We start from the raw sequence: 20587 nt of genomic DNA on the forward strand, positions 1-20587 counted from the left end.
GCTTGGTAAGTATTCCCACAGTGGGGCCCAGCACATGAAGGGGGGGGCTGTAGTATACTGGATAACCCTTTTAAGACAAGGAGCAAGAAACTAAGGTTTGCTAGATCTTTTTCCCTTTTTCCCTTTTTTTTTTTTTTTTTTTAACACTGTTTTCCTTCTTTCTACTGTTCATCCCTATTTAAACATGTACTCCATGGACAATGCTACTAAGTGTGTGTCCTGTGCAATGTATGTGTGCCTTGAAGAGCCATTTGAGGGTGAATACATTTGCACTAGGGTTGTTGCGGGTATCAAAATTTCGATACCCAATGGATCATTTTTTTTCGATACTGGCCTGCGCTGCTGCGCATTCTAGTATCACAGAACATGAGCGCGCTGCTGTCAGCGCGCTCATGTTCCCTCAGCAGCACAGGGGAGAAGGAAGCAGTGTCTCCCTCTCCCTGTGCTGCTGCTGCCACCAATGAACGGAGAGAGGGGGGGAGGAGGGGTGGGCGCACTGCGCCACCAATGATAGGACTTTTCCTGGATCCGGACTTGGTTAAGTATAGTAAGTGCTGGGACATCTCTGGGCGCCGCTCTGTGTAGCCTAATACTTAACTAAGTCCGGACCCATATAAGGTTGTCTTTAACACATAATACAAGAGGCAGGTGCCGGCAGCAGAATCGCATTGCCGGCACCATGCCTCTGACAGGGAGCTACGATCAGCGGCAGTTAACCCCTCAGGTGCGGCCCCTGTACCTGCCTCCTGTATTAAAGGTTAATTATCATTGGTGGCACAGTGCGCCCACCCCCCTCAACCCCCCCCAGTATTAAAATCATTGGTGGTCCCCTCCCCTTCTCATTGGTGGCAGTGGCCACAGGGTCCCCTCCCCTTCTCATTGGTGGCAGTGGCCACAGGGTCCCCTCCCCTTCTCATTGGTGGCAGTGGCCACAGGGTCCCCTCCCCTTCTCATTGGTGGCAGTGGCCACAGGGTCCCCTCCCCTCCTCATTGGTGGCAGTGGCCACAGGGTCCCCTCCCCTCCTCTCATTGGTGGCAGTGGCCACAGGGTCCCCTCACCTCCTCTCATTGGTGGCAGTGGCCACAGGGTCCCCTCACCTCCTCTCATTGGTGGCAGTGGCCACAGGGTCCCCTCACCTCCTCTCATTGGTGGCAGTGGCAGTGTAAGCCTGGGGCTCCGATCGGTTACCATGGCAGCCAGGATGCTATTGAAGTCCTGGCTGCCATAGTCGGCTCCCTGCTGCCCTGAGCACAAAGCCCATGGCAGCAGGGACAGTGTGATGTCCTATTCACCCTGATAAAGATCTCTTAGGGTGAATAGGACATGTGATGAAAAGATCCCAGGTTCTAGCCCCTAAGGGGCGAAATAGTTATTAAATAAAAAGTGTAAAAAAATAAAAACTATGTAAAAAAAAACAACCACCAAAATATTAAGTATAAATCACCCCCTTTCCCAATTTCACATATAAAATATATAAAGAATAAATAATTAAACATATCGCCACGTCCAAAAAGTCCAAACTATTAAAATATTTAAAAAAATCTATGCGGTGAACGCCGGAACAAAAAAAAAAAAAAAAACCTGTGCGATTCACCATTTTTTATTAATTGCGCAATGCACATGGCTTTTTTTTGTTTGTTTATTTTTTCGCTGGCATCAAATGCTATTGGGTATCACAATACTTTTTTTATGGTATCGAAATCGAATAAAAAATTTAGTATCGCAACAACTCTAATTTGCACTAGATGCAATCACGATTTGGAAGCCCAGATCTTGGATCTAAATAAGCAGCTTGAAATACTTGGGGGCAAACAAGGTGGGAGGAGGAGGGCAAGATCAGGACTATCAGGTCAGCAGCTGGGTTAATGTAGAAAGAAGGGGTAGAGGGAAAAGTGCCAGGGAGGCTAGTCCTGAGCTGGAACGCCCTAGTAAATATGTCTGTTTGGCTGATATTAGGGATGATATCCCAGGGCGAGCAACACTGCAGCCGGGCGTAATCGGGAGGATGCCCCCTGCAGGAAGGATGGGTAAAGGAGTGCAGCAAAGGCCAGACAGTTGCTGGTGGTAGGGGACTCTATTATTAGGAGGACAGTGACATGGTTGGACTCTTCACATGACTGGGCTGTAAATATTGAGGGTTTTACACTATTTAGGAAAGACAAGGTCCATAGAAAAGGTGGTGGCCTGTGCCTGTATGTGAGGAGTGATCTGAAGACAAGTGTGAAAGAGGCGGGTGAGGATGTGGAAACATTAGGGCTGTCTCACACGAGCGAGTCCATTGCGGGAATCGCGCTCCGTGTGTGAGTGTGATCCTCCGCTCTGGACTTGCTGGAGCGCAGGGCATTATCATGATTTATAATGCTATGTGCCTCTGCTTGACCTTATTTCTACAGAATCATACTGACAGCTTTATGTCACTATGATTCTATGGAAAAAGGGCCATGCAGAGCCACACAGCATTATAAATCATGATAATGCCGTGCACTCCTGCAAGTCCAGAGCGGAGGATCACACTCGCACACGGAGCGTAATTCCTGCAATGGACTCGCTTGTGTGAGACAGCCCTTATGGGTGGAAGTTCAAAGGCAATCCAAATTAATAGAAAGAAGGCTTTGCGCCATTGATAAGGAAATGGGAGTTTTACATATTAGAGTTAAGATTATGTTGATTGAACTCCATACAGGTTTATTTCTTCCCACCATATGTGCTGCATAACCGCTTCTGCTGATGAACAGCTCCAGCAGACATGAGGGGATGAAGGGTAGATAATCTATAAGGAGTATAGAGAGACTTTTCCTGGAGTTTTCCAGATGTTGACACAGTTAGAAGAGGCACCCATGATGGTAAATGCAGACTCCCATTGCTCCTGCCGATATACTGTTTAATGTTTCCCATTTTCGAAGTAATGGAGACGATGGCGAGTCCAGTCTCTCCGTCATGAAATAATAACTGAGAGATAAGGCTTTAAGATTAGCAGACGGGTTATTTAGCAACCTCATCATTTGGGAGGCATTAGCGGTCATGGGGAATTTCAATCCAGACCGGAGATGTCTAATTTGTAAGTATTTAAAAAAAAATCTCTTTGAGGGATATTGAATTTAAAGCTTAGCTCCATAAATGAGTTCAGAGTATTATTGGTGAAAAGGTCTCCCAATTTTTTGATTCCCAGAACAATCCAATTATGAATGTACAGGTCTGAAATACATTTCCCCATGACCGCCAAAGGGATATCGGCGAGGGTGATATTGATTTAGTGGATAATGAGGTTCACACTTCAAGTGCAGCTTGGGTTGTAGGGGGAACCTTGAGGGCAGAGAAGTTCTTCTGTAAGGACATGGTATAAAAAAGCACCTGGGGATCTGTTCTCAATAGAGATCCGGTGTTTGCTAGAATTGTTTATCCATAAGAATCTCATTTGCTCAAATATACAGGCCCTATAATATCTAATGATGGATGGACAACCCAAGCCTCTTTTAGGTATGATATAGGGATAGAGATTGTTAACTTGCGGAACAGATAAAGGATTTGTAGAATAATAAACATTTTCAGAGTTGAAATCCTCCCCATCCATGAAATGTCATGCTTTTTTATTTTATTCAGGTCATTTTAAATTTTTCTCTTTCGGAGTTCTGAGGTTTACCGGTAGGAGATTGGCGATTTTAATATATATATATTTTTTTTTTAAAGCTGAACTACGATTAAGATAGCCTCTTATATAGGCCTTATGGGCGCACCAAGTCATGGTGGGTTGTACATCAGAGGTGCAGTTGAATTCAAAGTATTCTTGATTAAGGGCTTTGTTGATTTGGGATTGGGTAGAAAGCAAGGATAAGCGATGGTTATTGGTTCTCCAAGGTGTATGTGAGAGTTGGTTGAATTGCTCTGAGATTTGACATGAAATTGGTGCGTGATCAGACCATGGTATGGAGCCTATGATGGAGGACATGATGTTTTGTAAGGACAGGTCTATCCTAGAGTATTGTTTATTGTGAGTAAAAGGTGCAATCGCGTTCTGATGCGTGTAGCACCCTCCAGGCATCGTACTGATCTTCTGTTAATAAATAATGCACAAATTGTAAATAAGATTGGGATTTTGTGTGGTTTGATTTATCGATAGCGGGCGATGGGGGCAAGATGAAGTCTCCACATATCACCAGAGAGCCTTGTTTGAGAGACAAGGCAATGGATGCATACAAAGAAACGAAGGTGTATATTGCATTATTGATATTACACACAAGTATAATGTATCTCCCGTTATCGTTAATCCTGCGATGGATCATTTGAAAAGATAGGGAATTTTTATGGCGATAATTACCCCTCTTATTCACTGCAGGTGATGTGATTAGATTGCTAAACTTTTTATGGTCAAGTCTATAAGTGTCAGCTTCATTCAAGTTAAGAGAACCAACTGGATACCAATTTATCCAGGTGTCAAAGGAGGTGGGTTGTAGAATACACGTGCAAGGCATCTCCAAAAAGTGTAGGTGAATAAATGAGTCTAGTGACCCTTGAGTAAAGAAGAGGATATGACCTTTGAGGTAGGTAGAATAAGTCCTTTCCTGTCCGACGAGACTTTCAAGACCATTCTCTGGCCAGAGTAGGAGGCCTCCTCTTCATGGGCGAGCTGCTGTCTTCATCCACCGTAGCTAGGGACCATTTCTGTAGTAGCTTCATGGCGTCGCTCGGGGAAGAGATTGTGTGAGTGATTCCGTTCTTGAAGATTAGGAGTCTTGCCGGGTCGCCCCATTTGTATGAAATATTATGTAGCAGCGGCAAATTCTCTGCGTCTGTTCAGAGTGGCTGCTGAAAGGTCGGAGAATATTAAAATGTTCTTGGAGTGTTCAGGAAGATCTTGTAAGGAGTTTGCTGTTTTGAGGATTAAATCTTTAAAATGATAGAAATGCAGCCGGGCAATAATATCACTGGGGGCGCTTCTGGGTTTAGGGATTCTGTGCATCCTATCAATAGATCTTTTTGCTCTGCATTTGGAACTGGGGCGACCAAATAATCTGTAAGAAAGTCCTTGATAGCTTCAGGTTCGACGACTTCAGGGACCCCTCTAATTCTCAGATTATTGCGTCTTGAACAATCCTCAAGATCAGCTAGTTTAAGTTTTAGTGGTGATATATCATCCTCGGCATCATTGTGTGCGTCCACTAACTGGTTGTTGTCATTAGTCAATTCTTCCGTTTTTATCCTCCCTATGGGATGTTATTTTTGTAAGGCATAAAAGGCAGAGGTCTTTCTGTATAGAGTGTCTCAGGTCAGATAGTAGGGACCTTAGAGTGGCTTCTGTGACTGGTGCGGACTGGGCATTGACAGATGGGGGTGAAGGAGAGTGGAGTGCTTGGGTACCTTTCTCCTGGAGTGAGATTCCCTCATCATAGGAGGATATGGCACCTTGCAGCACATGCTGATGAGGGGCAGCTGCTGATGCCTGTTGCTTTTTAGATGGAGAAGAGATTGCTGAGGTGGGTGGACTTGGTACATGTGTTTGTGAGGCGCGCTGGGATGGGAGCGTTGTCGGACTCTGCCTCTGGCGCCGCGTGGTTTGAGGAGCGGGCACCATCTTTGATTCTTCCGGCTGCCCTGCTGAACACCTTGATTTTGCTTTGCGCTTCCTCCTTTCTCCTAGTGCAACACATACCTGTAAGTGGCAAGATAGTGGTCCGGAGGATTTCCCACAGCCTTTGGCTAATGTTGGGGTTGCGAACTCTGCTGTGGGCAGCTTTATTAACTTGCAGGCTCCGGAGCTAGTGCGGCGTGCGTCCTCTCAGCTCCTCATCCGGCCACGCCACCCCATGGGCCAGTTTGTAGAAGCTCCCACTAGAGGCTATGCTCTGTTGGATCTGGTAATCTCTAATGATGCAGAGCTTGTTGGAAATGTTACTGTTTGAGAAACACTAGGTAATAGTGACCACAATATAAACTATAAGATAAGTCATTGAATTTAAAAATGGCTAATTTCCCTGGGTTGAGGGCTGCATTTCAGGGCATAGACTGGGAGCAGCTACTGTCACATAATACTGAGGATAAATGGAAGAGCTTTAAATCCACATTGAGTAATTGCACAAAAAAAATTATTTGTTTAGGTAACAAGTATAAATGGCTAAAATTACCCCCCCCCCCCCCCATGACTTACAGCTACAGTAAAAAGGGCAATAAATGACACAAAAAAAAGGAATTAAAAAAATTCAAATCTGAGGAGTCAGCTATAGCCTTTGAAGTTTACAAAGGGCCTAATAAAATCTGTAAAAAGGAGATAAAATTAGCAAAAACACAAAATGAACAGCAGGTGGCAAAAGAGAGCAAACAAATCCCCAAAATCATCTTTAAATACTGTATATAAATGATAGAAAACCAAGGTCTGAGCAGGTAGGTCTCCTAAATAATGCTAAAGGAGGGTTAGTCAATGAAGATAAGGAAAAGGCAGAGTTACTAGAGTTTTTTTTAGCTCTGTATATACAAAAGAAGAGTAAGGAGCTGATATCGGTGGTGCTGGGGCTTTTAGTACATCCAGTAATATACTCAATTGGCTAACTGTAGATGTGGTCTAAGACAAGTTAAATAAGGTAGATGTGAACAAGGCTCCGGGTCCAGATGGATTAAACCCAAGAGTTATTAAAAAAGAGCTCAGTCCAATCATTGATGTGCCCCTGTTTAATAATTTTTTTAAGCTTCTCTAGGGTACAGTGCCAAGTGTTTGGTGCAAGGGAAATGTAATGCCCATATTCAAAAATTGATCTAGGTCCTTCACAGGTAATTATAGACCAGTAAAAAACGCTAGTGTGAAAGTAGCGTAAGAGATGTTGCATGCACGGGGGAAAAAACTGAATGCAATCGCAGACAAAACTGACTGAACTTGCTTGCAAAATGGTGTGAGTTTCACTGAACGCACTCTGAACTCATCCGGAGCCAATCTGTGATGCTCAGTTCTGGGCACCAGTCCATAGAAAGGACGCCCTAGAGCCGGAAAAAGTACAGAGGAGAGCGACTAAAATAAGGGGGTCTTGGTTATGAAGAAAAATTTTAAGAATTTAATTTATTTAGTCTTGAGAAGAGACTTCTAAGGGGAGACATGATTTACCTATACAAATATATAAATGGGCCATACTAAAAAATGCGGTGAAAAACTGTTTAATGGAAAATACCCTCAAAAGACAAGGGGGCGCTGCCTCCGACTGGAGAAGAAAAAGTTCAGTCTCCGGAAGCGTCAAAGCTTCTTTACTGTAAGAACTGTGAATCTGTGGAATAGACTCCTCAGGACGTGGTCACAGCAGGAGCAGTGGAAAGGGTTTAGATAAATTCTTAAAGGGATTCTGTCACCTCCCCTCAGCCAAAAAACTATTTAAAAGCAGCCATGCAGCACAGCTTACCTGGATTAGGCTGTGCTCTTTTATCTTGAAATCCGTCCAGCAGTTACTGCAAAAAACGACTTTGATCGATATGTAAATGTGTCCTGAAGGTGCCCAGAGGGGCGTTTTTTTCTTCCTAGTGAGCCCAGTACCGCCCCTCTTACAGTGCCCAGCCCGCCTTCCTTGTACTTTCTAACTGCCGCCCCCAGCCTGCCACAGCCTCTCCTGCCTCTCCTCCCCCTCCCTCACGCCGAACGAAGTCTCGCACAGGCGCAGTACCCACTGAGGGCTGCGCCTGTGCGATCATCAGGAGACTGAGGGCGGCAGCTTCATCTTCGTCACTGGGCATGCGCCGAGCCCAGTGACGTCCGATGCTTGCTCTTCCCTGCTGACTGAGGGAAGAGCTAACATCGAACGTCACTGGGCTCGGCGCATGCCCAGTGACTAAGATGAAGCTGCCGCCCTCAGTCTCCTGATGATCGCACAGGCGCAGCCCTCAGTGGGTACTGCGCCTGTGCGAGACTTCGTTCGGCGTGAGGGAGGGGGAGGAGAGGGAGGAGAGGCTGTGGCAGGCTGGGGGCGGCGGTTAGACAGTACAAGGAAGGCGGGCTGGGCACTGTAAGAGGGGCGGTACTGGGCTCACTAGGAAGAAAAAAACGCCCCTCTGGGCACCTTCAGGACACATTTACATATCGATCAAAGTCGTTTTTTGCAGTAACTGCTGGACGGATTTCAAGATAAAAGAGCACAGCCTAATCCAGGTAAGCTGTGCTGCATGGCTGCTTTTAAATCGTTTTTTGGCTGAGGGGAGGTGACAGAATCCCTTTAAAAGTAAACAACATTAATGCTTATGAAAACGCGATTCTGTGACAGACCGTTTTGCAGCATGTCTTGTTGGGACACCATTGACTATCATTACAAAAAATGTTGTGCAACTTTTCAGTGACGCGCGTCACCGTGTAGCTGTACCCTTTTTTGTTGCACGACTTGCTGTCGCCGTGTAGCCTTAGCCCTGAAGGAGCTCCTCCAGGAATAATGAATTCTTAGCAAGTGCCCTCTGTCTGCCTCTCTAAACAGAAGATTCATACTTGCCTGCTCGCCTCCGCTGTGTCCGTGTACCAGTTCCCACAGCGTCGACATCTGCCACAGCATGAGCATGGTCACTTGCTCTGCTGCAGCCAATGACTGGCTTCAGCAGTGACTTGCTGTTTGTGGCCACCTCACTGCTAAAGCAATCATCTGGTGAGCACTCTTTTCTCAGACATGGCCACTCTCGTATTCATCCATATTGGCCATTGCATTTGTTCGTATGGGCCATACATGTTCAGTGAAATCGGGTGGTGGGCAAAAATCTTCCTTGGGGCGTTTAACTAGGAAAGATCTTTTGTCCGACTATCTGACAGACATTTACGACTCTGCCTGTTGCTAAAACAATCATTTGTTAAATTTCACCCAACGGATGATCTTTTTGGTTGCAATCATCCACTTTGATCATCTTGTGGCCCCCTTTAGTCTTTTATTAGGATCGTGAGGTGTAAGTAAAGGTCTTCCCGCAGGCTACATAATAACTGTCTGATCAATCTCTTCCAGGACGAGCAGAAAGCAGAGGATGAACTGGCTAAGAAGCGGGCGGCCTTTCTTCTGAAGCAGCAGAAGAAAGCAGAAGAAGCTCGGCTCAGGAAGCAGCAGCTGGAGGCAGAGGTTGAGTTAAAGAGAGATGAAGCTCGGTAAGTCCCATACCTTTCATCTTGAATAATTACTTAGACCTCCTCAGGCTAATCCGTAAGAATCCATATGCTACTTATTCTCCCAATTTTTTTTCCATGGTGCAGCTGCGCATGTTTTTTTTTTTTTTTCCAATGCATGTTACAGAAACCCCATTCACATCCAATAATACAGGTTGTTAGTGGATCTGATGATTATTTTGGTGCAGATGAGCGTCGAAATCCTGATTGGATCCTAAATATGAGAATGAAGCCTAAATGTACAAGTCCTCATAAGACTTTATGGGCTCTTTGCTGCGGTATAAGCGCTGGACCTACACTGTATGGTGGACTGAGGTGGTTACTGCAGCGCTGCTCCCATTTTCTATTTCTGGCATTGGAGTTACTGTAGAACGGCTGGTCAGCAGGGGCGCCAGAGTCAGACCCCTGCCCATCTGATAGTGATGACTTCTATAAGGATAGGCCATCAATATAAAAATCTTTAAAAGGGGTTGTCCAGTTTCCTATATTGTTGACCCACCTAAGGATAGGTCATCAATATCAGATCAATGGGGACTGACTCCTGGAAACCCCACCAATCAGCTGTTTGAAGATAAAGTAGCACTCGTGTGAACACTACGTTCACTTCACTGTTTACCTGCTTGCCGTCGGCATCGCAGTGGCGAGCAGGTGTAATTACCGATCCTCCATCTCATTCAATTGAATGGGACAGAGTGGAATTACAGCTGCTCCTTCGCATTTTAGTGGAGGATGAGCTGTTATTACACTGCTTGCCACTGCTATGTCGACGGCTGGCAGGTAAGCGGAGAACACAGCGCTTGTAGAAGCTCTACGTTCTCCCCGAACAGCTGATTAACAGAGGTGTCATCAATATAGGAAACTGGACAACCCCTTTAAGGCTACTTTCACACTAGCGGCACGGACCTCCGGCAGGCTGTTCTGTCGGGTGAACAGCCTGTCTGAACAGTCCTGCCGCTAGTAAACGTGTGCCGCCGGACTGCTGCTCCTTCCCCATTGACTATAATGGGGGTGAGGGCGGATGCACGGCGAGAGGCTGCCGGAATAAAACGTCATGTCCGACATTTATTCCGGCAGCCTCTCGCCGCGCGCTGCGGTGCCCCCATTATAGTCAATAGGGACGGAGTAGCAGTCCGCAGGCACACGTTCACTAGCGGCAGGACGCATCAGACAGCCTGTTCACCCGACGGAACAGTCTGCCGGAGGTCCTTGCCGCTACTGTGAAAGTAGTTTTAAGGCATAAAATACAAAATCTTGTGTTTGGTAAATTTACTGGGCAAGATTTATCATTAGCTCAAGTCAAAATAATGGAGTGAAAATATAGCAAATTTTTGCGCAGTCGCTAAAACTGCACAAAAATTTGCGACTTTTATTGGCCCTGCGCTATGCTCGCCAGTTTTCTGAAAGTGGGTGTGTTTTCTTATGTAAATAAATCTCTATACAGATTTACTATTGCGACAATTTAAAAAGTCACAAAAAATTGCGCAATTTCACTTCAGTGAGGACCATGCTTATCTTATGCAACTTTTTAATAGAACATGCGACTTTTTCGTAAAGACGTGCGACTTTTGTAAAGCCGCTTACTGAAGGATGAACTGCTACCGTCAAACCACATTTATCACAGTCTTAACCCCTTAAGGACCAGGCTCATTTTCACCTTAAGGACCAGGCCATTTTTTGCAAATCTGACCAGTGTCACTTTAAGTGCTGATAACTTTAAAACGCTTTTACTTATACAGGCCATTCTGAGATTGTTTTTTCGTCACATATTGTACTTCATGACACTGGTAAAATAAAGTCAAAAAAATTAATTTTTTTGCATAATAAAATACCTAATTTACCAAAAATTTGGAAAAATTTGCAAATTTCAAAGTTTCAGTTTCTCTACTTCTGTAATACATAGTAATACCCCCAAAAATTGTGATGACTTAACATTCCCCATATGTCTACTTCATGTTTGAATTATTTTGGGAATGATATTTTATTTTTTGGGGATGTTACAAGGCTTAGAAGTTTAGAAGCAAATCTTGAAATTTTTCAGAAATTTACAAAAACCCAATTTTTAGGGACCACTACAGCTCTGAAGTCACTTTGCGAGGCTTACATAATAGAAACCGCCCAAAAATGACCCCATTCTATAAACTACACCCCTCAAGGTATTCAAAACTGATTTTACAAACTCCGTTAACCCTTTAGGTGTTGCACAAGAGTTATTGGCAAATGGGGATGAAATTTGAGAATTTCATTTTTTTGCCTAATTTTCCATTTTAACCCATTTTTTCCACTAACAAAGCAAGGGTTAACAGCCAAACAAGACTGTATCTTTATTGCCCTGACTCTGCCGTTTACAGAAACACCCCATATGTGGCCGTAAACTACTGTACGGCCACACAGCGGGGCGTAGAGGGAAAGGTGCGCCGTTTGGTTTTTGGAAGCCAGATTTTGCTGGACAGTTTTTTTGACACCATGTCCCATTTGAAGCCCCCTGATGCACCCCTAGAGTAGAAACTCCATAAAAGTGACCCCATCTAAGAAACTACACCCCTCAAGGTATTCAAAACTGATTTTACAAACTTTGTTAACCCTTTAGGTGTTGCACAAGATTTAATGGAAAATAGAGATACAATTTCAAAATTTCACTTTTTTGGCAGATTTTCCATTTTTATATTTTTTTTCCAGTTACAAAGCAAGGGTTAACAGCCAAACAAAACTCATTATTTATGGCCCTGATTCTGTAGTTTACAGAAACACCTCATATGTGGTTGTAGACCGCTGTACGGGCAAACGGCAGGGCGCAGAAGGAAAGGAATGCCACATGGTTTTTGGAAGGCAGGTTTTGCTGGACTGGTTTTTTGACACCATGTCCCATTTGAAGCCCCCCTGATGCACCCCTAGAGTAGAAACTCCATAAAAGTGACCCCATCTAAGAAACTACACCCCTCAAGGTATTCAAAACTGATTTTACAAACTTTGTTAACCCTTTAGGTGTTGCACAAGATTTAATGGAAAATAGAGATACAATTTCAAAATTTCACTTTTTTGGCAGATTTTCCATTTTTATATTTTTTTTCCAGTTACAAAGCAAGGGTTAACAGCCAAACAAAACTCATTATTTATGGCCCTGATTCTGTAGTTTACAGAAACACCTCATATGTGGTTGTAGACCGCTGTACGGGCAAACGGCAGGGCGCAGAAGGAAAGGAATGCCACATGGTTTTTGGAAGGCAGGTTTTGCTGGACTGGTTTTTTGACACCATGTCCCATTTGAAGCCCCCCTGATGCACCCCTAGAGTAGAAACTCCAAAAAAGTGACTCCATTTTAGAAAGTACGGGATAGGATGGCAGTATTGTTGGTACTAGTTCAGGGTAGATATGATTTTTGGTTGCTCTATATTACACTTTTTGTGCGGCAAGGTAACAAGAAATAGCTTTTTTGGCACTTTTTTTTTTTTGTTATTTACAACATTCATCTGACAGGTTAGATCACGTGGTAATTTTATAGAGCAGGTTGTCACGGACGCGGCGATACCGAATATGTATACAATTTTTTTTTATTTATGTAAGTTTTATACAATAACTTCATTTTTAAAACCAAAAAATTGTTTAGTGTCTCCATAGTCTGAGAGCCATAGTTTTTTCAGTTTTTGGGCGATTATCTTGAGTAGGGTCTAATTTTTTGCGGGATGAGATGACAGTTTGATTGGCACTATTTTGGGGTGCATATGACTTTTTGATCGCTTGCTATTACACTTTTTGTGACGTAAGATGGCAAAAAATAGCTTTTTTTACACCGTTTTTTTTTTTTGTTTTACGGTGGTCATCTGAGGGGTTAGGTCATGTGATATTTATATAGAGCCGGTCGATACGGACGCGGCAATACCTAATATGTATACTTTATTTTTATTTATGTAGGTTTTACACAATGATTTTATATTTGAAACAAAAAAAATGATGTTTTAGTGTTTCCATAGTCTAAGAGCCATAGTTTTTTCAGTTTTTGGGCGATTATCTTGAGTAGGGTCTCATTTTTTGCGGGATGAGATGACGGTTTGATTGGTACTATTTTGGCGTACATGCGACTTTTTTGATCACTTTTATTACCTTTTTTGGGAAGTAAGGTGGGCAAAATTTCAATTTTCTCATAGTTTTTATTTTTTTATTTTTATGGCGTTCACTGTGCGGGGAAAGTAACATGGCCGTTTTATAGATCAGGTCGTTACGGACGCGGCGATACCTAATATGTGTAGTTTATTTTATTTTTTTAATTTTTATTCAGTGATAAATGTTTTTTTTTTTTATCTTAACTTTTTTCACTTATTCTTTTTATTTTTTGACCCAGACCCACTTGGTTCTTGAAGATCCAGTGGGTCTGATGTCTGTAAAATACAGTACTGTACTCTATATAGGGTACTGCACTGTATTTTACTTACACTGAACAGATCTATGCTTTCAGCACAGATCTGTTCAGCACCATGGACAGCAGGACGCCTGAGCAGGCGTCCTGTTGCCATGGGAACCTTCCCCGTCTGCTCAGTTATGGTCAGAACTTCGCAGACGGGGAAGGGTGAGGACGGGGCTTCGGGGGGCTCTCTGGGGGCTCTCTCCCTCTCCATCGGGGGGCTGCAAAGGCACAGCAGCCCCCCGATGGGAGAGGGAGGGAGCTCCCTCTTACTGTTAACCTTTTCCATACAGCGGTCCGTACGGACCGCTGTATGGAAAGGGTTAAACGGCTGACATCGCATCAACGATGTCAGCCGTTTATACCAGGGTGCCAGCAATGTGCTGGCACCCTGGTATACCCACTGTACACCAACGATTACGCAATAGGAGGCGGGCGGGGGATCGCGATCCCGCCTGCCGCACCGCCCGCCTCCCGCAACGCCCCCCACCGCCTGCGACACCCCCCCTGCACCACCCGCCGCCATCAACTCATGCAGGGGTGCAGGGGGGGGTGTACTATATTGATTTTAGGCACTCTAAAGTTTCTGATCCCCGCGATCAGAAACTGCAAAAAGCGCAGCAAACCGCAGGTCTGAATTGACCTGCGGTTTGCTGCGATCGCCGACACGGGGGGGTCACATGACCCCCCCTGGCGTTTTAACAGGATGCCGGCTGAATGATTTCAGCCGGCATCCTGTTCAAATTAACCCCTGCGGCGCCGGAATGCCGATTTTAAAGTCAGGACGTACCGGTACGTCCTTGGTCCTTAAGGACTCGGGAAATAGGGCGTACCGGTACGTCCTATGTCCTTAAGGGGTTAAAGAGGACCTTTCATCGGTCCAAACATTGTGAACGAAGTATCATGACATATACAGCAGCGCCCAGGGATCTCACTGCACTTACTATTATCCCTGGGCGCCGCTCCGTTCTCCTGTTATGTCCTCCGGTATGTTCGGGGACTTGGTTATAGTAGGCGGAGTCTTGGGACTCTTGGTTATAGTAGGCGGAGTCTGCCCTTTGTTCTGCTGGGCGTCTCCTTCTCCTAGTTTTTTCTCCCAGGCTGTGAGCTCTGCGATGCGATTGGCCAGCGCTACAGCCTAGGAGAAGGAGACGCCCAGCAGAACAAGGGCAGACTCCGCCTACTATAACCAAGTCCCCGAACATACCGGAGGACATAACGGGAGAATGGAGCGGCGCCCAGGAATAATAGTAAGTGCAGTAAGATCCCTGGGCGGCTCTGTGTATGTCATGATACTTAGTTCACAATGTTTGGACCGAGTAAAGGTCCTCTTTAAAAGACCATTAATCTGACTTTGGACATATGTAAAAGTGGAGTAAGATGTAAGTGTAATGATAAATCTGGCCCACTGACTAGAGTTTAAAGACTGTGCATATTTTTAGGTGTAAGCCAATCTATCATTTCCATTTTAGTCGCAAAGCTGAGGAAGATCGTATACGGAAGGATGAAGAAAAAGCAAGGAGGGAACTCATCAAACAAGAATATCTCCGAAGGAAGCAACAAGAGATCTTAGAAGAGCAAGGCGTAGGAAGGCCCAAGCCCAAGCCGAAACCTAAGAAATCTCGGCCTAAGTCTGTCCACAGAGAGGAATCCCACAGTGACTCAGGAACGAAATATTCCTCTACACGTAAGTTTTCTTAAAAAACAGGCCTTTTTGGGGGTGGAGAAAACTTTTGCTTTGAAGGAAATAGATCCCTGCAGATGGAAGGGCGAGTATCTTTATGGTTTTTAATGTGAGGGGAGATGTCCTATGCAGATAAACCTAAAGCTTGATGGCATCTAAGTCTGACCGTGCCACTGAAGGGAAAGACCGTTCTACCAGAAATTGTATACAGCTCATCTATGTAGTTTACACTCTGGATTTTGCTGTTTTTTCTTTTCAATAGTTTTTATTCAGTTTTTCATTTCAAACGGTTTAAAGAAAATACATTACAGTTTGATTTGTTACGGTGTCAAGCAGAATACCATTATAATCAAGTAATCAAATGAGAATATAAATTCCAATATAATACAATTATTCAGATAACATTATTTTATGTAAAGCTTCATCCTATTCTTTATTGTGCTTCAATGAAGCAACCTTCTGGTTGGTGCTTGGAACCTGCTTTGTGTGACCAGAAAGTATTGTGTACTGTATGTAAAGTGTAGAAGAAAAATAAAAACTGAATGTAAAGACAAAGGGATCTCAACCAGAGAGCAATAGGCTATCAGGGGGTTCACTGCCTATTTGGACCACCCAGAGCCCAATATAGAGAAAAAAAGGTTATATAAAGAAAGGCAGGAACACCCACTGCTGGTATTGTAGATGACAACAATTTTTTTTAAATTAAAATACACTACTCACGAATTCCTCCTAAATTGCTGGGTACATGCAGGCTAAAAACATAACATAAAAATAAGGTACCAGCCACTGATGGAGCAAGGTGCTCCGAAATGCGTCTGGCGTGGTCCTGTGTCAATAATTTAAAGACTATATTTGGTCCGGACCTAAAGAAGAAAAACCTGGAGGTACCTCAATTGATACAGCGCCATCTTACTGTTTGCACCATCTCTGTGTATGGAGAAACAAGCAACGGGCTAAGAACTCTGATCTCCTGACTTTCTCTATGATCATGTGACCGGATCACATGATTGGATCACGAGACTACTCTCCATAGCGTGCGGATTCACAGCGTTCATCCCAGCGCACGGCTTCCTTGGCGTCTGCTCCACAACTGAGAGAGATCAAAAGGAGGGTAAGAGCCTCATATGAGGCAAAAGATACTTGCCTGAAATATGAATATATAGAAGGAGGTAAAGTGTGCTGTTGATGGGAACTGCAACTTTGGAATAATACCTGCACTACTAACCAAAGTATACAGCGTCACTATGCCTACATCTATTAATACAAACTACCTCAATCGATTGCTTTTTCCTAGTACCTTTTATGTGCATTTATATTGACACAAATTGGAGGTGTCTCTACATGAAACATTGTGCCAATATTCTGATAAACGGCGTGCACATCTTAAAGTGGATATTACTACAATATACCCTTTTTTTGGATCATTGATTGAACATTAAAGGACATTTGACTGCCACAAAACTAGGTCTATCTACGGTATATCTATTTATATTTGTACTTGTCTAGATTAATGTATAGTGTCCAACTATAACGCCACCATTTGGATGAGCAGTCTGGTATTAATAAGTGTGCTTTTTCTTTACTTAGGGGGGATTTCGTTAACCATGTTTTTATGATACTCTTATTTTATGTTATGTTTTTAACCTGCATGTACCCGGCTTAGTTTAAACATATGTACCCAGCAATTTAGAAAAAATAAACTGGTTGGAACCTTTTAGCTCCGCTTAACCCGTTCGCTACCAGCGCCATACATGTACGGCGCTTGAGCGATAGGCAGACATGGCGCCCACGTGCAGTGGGAGTCATGGCCGGCAGGTCTCTGCTATTTCAAACAGCAGAGGCCTGACGCTAATTACAGTGACCGGCAATAATGCTGTTTGCGGTAATTAAAGGCTTTAGATGCCCTGATCAAGTGAGATCACGGCATCTAAAGTGTCAAAAACCCGGAGTCTCGCACTTTCAGGCTTCCTACCGACATCCCCTGTGGCCAATGGGGATGTTGGTAGTTGCTTTGAATGCTGTGAGTCTCACTGCCACGAGATGGCAGGCCAACATAAGAAATGAGCAATTGACAGTCATAAACTCATTTAAAAAATACATGATGGTTCAAAATTAAAAAAGTAAAAAAATATAAGTTTAAATCCTCCCCCCTTTCCGTATAATAAAAAAATAAATACCTAAATAACAAAAAATGTAAACATCATGGGTATCAATAAGGTGAATGGCGTTTTTTTTTTTTCCCCGCTTCCCACTACATTGTATGCCACAATTAATGTTTGCATTAGAAAGTACAACTTGTCCCGCAAAAATAAGCCTTCGTTCAGCTATGTGAATGGAAATATAAAAAAAGTTATGGCTCAAGGAAGATGGGGAAGAAAAATGAAAATTGAAAAAATGAAAGAAAGAGAGGAAAAAAACAAACAAAAATACCTCCGGTAGTGAAAGGGTTAATAATGTTTTTGTTTTTATTTGTCTCTGCAGCGGATAACTTGAGCAGTGCACAGTCCGGTTCCAGTCTCTCTTTGGCGTCCGGTGCCACTACAGAGGCTGAAAGTGTCCATTCTGGAGGAACGCCTTCACACAGGTACACACTTCGCAGATTTATCCCTGTGGCTATTATTTTATTTTTGTGGGCTTTGAAAAAAAAAAAAAGCCAGTTCTTTCTATAATCTCAACATTGTAAGTATCGTGTTGTTTGCTTGATGGCAGGGTGGACTCCATGGAAATGCTGTCTGTGGCAAGCAGGCACCAAAGTAGAAATGCAGAGCGGGATTGGGAGAATGCATCTACCGCATCTTCAGTTGCATCAGTGGCAGAATATTCAGGTTCATAAAGAGTTAAACCTATTTCATATCTAATTGCAATCTTTTCAGCAGTAGTTGCTCTTCCTTGCATGCTGATCATAGTGTGTATTATAATTTATTGTGCTATATTGTCTACAAATATTTTATTGTCTCTAAGTCTGCACATTGATATCTGAAAATTTAAAATTTTTATATTCTGTCTTAAAATTATAACGTTAATGTTGACAATTTTATTTATTTTTTTAAAGGTCCAAAACTTTATAAAGAGCCCAGCAGCAAGTCAAATAAACCAATAATACACAATGCTATAGCCCACTGCTGCCTTGCTGGAAAGGTGAACGAATCACAGAAGAACATGACCTTGGATGTAAGTGTAAGGGTGGGTTCACACTAGTGTTATGGAGTCCGTTATGGCTTTTCGTTATAACAGAAAATAAAGGAATCCATAAGACGCAAGGAAGGCATTCCGTTTGCTTTCCGTCCTAAAAGAAGTCTATGGGAATCTAAACGGATCCATCTGGTTCCCGTTATGCAAGACGGAAGATAAAGTCCTGTTTTCCGTCTTGCTTAACGGGACCCAGATTGAGCCGTTATGTATTCCCATAGACTAATATTCTATTCTATACTATTCGGACGGAGCAAAACGGAATGCCTCCTAAAAGCTTCCGTTTTGCATTCCATCCTATGGATTCCGTTATTTTCCGTTATAACCCTGTTATAACGGACTCCATAACACTAGTGTGAACCCGCCATAACATATCTGTTTTGTAAAGCCCGTGTTGACCCTTTCAGGGCCCCACAACAGAGTCGGCTGGTGTTTCGTAGTTTTGTGGTATTTTATACTCCATTCCTATTTCGAATTTAAAATGCAGCACCTGTTTGTTGTTTTCACGGGATCTGCTTAGAAAAGCCATGGTTTAGCCCAGTTGAATTACAATGGGGATAATCCACATGGGAATCCGCTGGATCCCTGATCTGTTGAAATACAAACTTATTTGAGTTGTTATCTATAGTTGTGCTGTTTATGTCCGCTCCTGTTGTATTTATTCTCCCTTCAAAAAATATCTTGAAACCTGATGGAACAGACCCAAACAGTACAACTCATACTCAAAATAAAATGGATCCCCCCCCTCTTCCCGTTTTTATGTTTGTTTTATAGAACATACAGAAAACACAACACTGATGTGAACTTAGCCTTAGATTAAAAAAAATACTGATTTTTATTTTTTTTGTCTTGTATTTTGTCTCACTTTACTTTCCATACAGGAACTAGAAAAGAGCGACTCCAACCACTACATCATCCTGTTCCGCGACGCCGGCTGTCAGTTTCGAGCACTTTATTCCTATTTTCCAGAATCTGATGAAATCTGTAAACTGACGGGAACAGGTCCCAAAACCATCACTAAGAAAATGATTGACAAACTTTACAAATACAGTTCGGACAGAAAACAGTTTACTGTGATCCCCGCCAAAACCATGTCGGTCAGCATCGACGCACTGACTATCCATAACCACTTGTGGCAAGCCAAGCGACCCGCGTTGCCAAAGAAGAACCCGCTAGGAAAGTGACGCACGCGACCGATCACGCTGGTTTTAGAGGAAAATGTTTACGCCTTTCCTGCAGTGGACAAAACTGTGCAGCACTTTGAATGTTTTCTTTCTTTCTCTTTTCTTCTTCAGTTTTATTCCTTTATTTTCCAAAGGGAAGTTTTAAAATGCGTTTTACACGGACAATGAGAAATCGTTCTCCTCGCTTTTTTTTTTTTTTTTTTCCAGTTGCCGCAGTCCATATTTTTCTCCACAACAAAATCGGAGCATGCGCTCATCACCTATTTATTAATTCCCCTTTTATTTGTATACATTATTATATATTTTTTTTTTCCCGTTCCCAAGTTTCATCTTCGCCATCTCCCTCCCGACAAGCGGGCGACATCTGCGGTGAAACATCAGAACTTGACGATTCCTTAGGTGAGGGACGTCGTTACATTCTTACCAAGTGGATTTCCAGTTACTTGAAGTGCTCCAAAACCGCTATTAAGCTAAGGGAGGCGCCTGAGAAGAATAATGATGTCCAGCAGTTTTGGGAGGGGGGGGGGGGGGGGGGGAAATAACTAAAGAATCAAAAATAAAATATTGGAAGGAAATGAAATCTTAGAAATGCAATCGTTTTTACTGCTGGCTTTTTTACCTTTTTTTTGGTGCTGCTGATGCATAGGAGTTGTACACACTACAGCTGCTGGCTGTCCTGCAATCCACAGTTTCTCATTTCCAAGGATATAATGATTACACACCTGGAATTCTGAGTTGGATGTAATTTATTTTATTTTTTAAACACCCCTTCCCCGAGGTACGGTGGTATTGAAATATTTGCTCCGGCAAAGTGTGTTGGCATAGACGTAGACCAGTTCCACTCTGAGCACGGTACTCCTGTCTGTATAGAACATAATGGTGCACTGATAAAATAGAGAAAAAACTAACAAACCAGAATCTTTTATTTTCATGGTTTTATGATGTGTTACAATTGCAGTCCTATTTGTTGCTGTGTTCTCGAAAAAGAAGCACACTGTAAAATCCAGAGCGTGTGTGCCGGGAGGTGTAATTC

The 20587-nt window shown here is 43.3% G+C and overlaps 1 protein-coding gene across 1 annotated transcript in view; it reads left to right on the forward strand.

Annotated features, from left to right (window-relative positions):
• Positions 1-20088, forward strand: part of CAMSAP1 (calmodulin regulated spectrin associated protein 1) — a 67207-nt gene extending 47119 nt beyond the window's left edge. Inside the window, exons 13-18 of the mRNA XM_044305364.1 lie at positions 8947-9083; positions 14970-15184; positions 17663-17765; positions 17891-18006; positions 18234-18352; positions 19252-20088. Of these exons, the coding sequence (XP_044161299.1) occupies positions 8947-9083; positions 14970-15184; positions 17663-17765; positions 17891-18006; positions 18234-18352; positions 19252-19554 (993 nt within the window). The 3' untranslated portion in view covers positions 19555-20088. The remainder of the gene's footprint in view (positions 1-8946; positions 9084-14969; positions 15185-17662; positions 17766-17890; positions 18007-18233; positions 18353-19251) is intronic.
• The last annotated feature ends 499 nt before the right edge of the window (positions 20089-20587 follow it).

This window comes from Bufo gargarizans, chromosome 9 (assembly GCF_014858855.1).
Source record: "Bufo gargarizans isolate SCDJY-AF-19 chromosome 9, ASM1485885v1, whole genome shotgun sequence".
In the NCBI taxonomy this organism is placed as follows: Eukaryota; Metazoa; Chordata; class Amphibia; order Anura; family Bufonidae; genus Bufo; species Bufo gargarizans.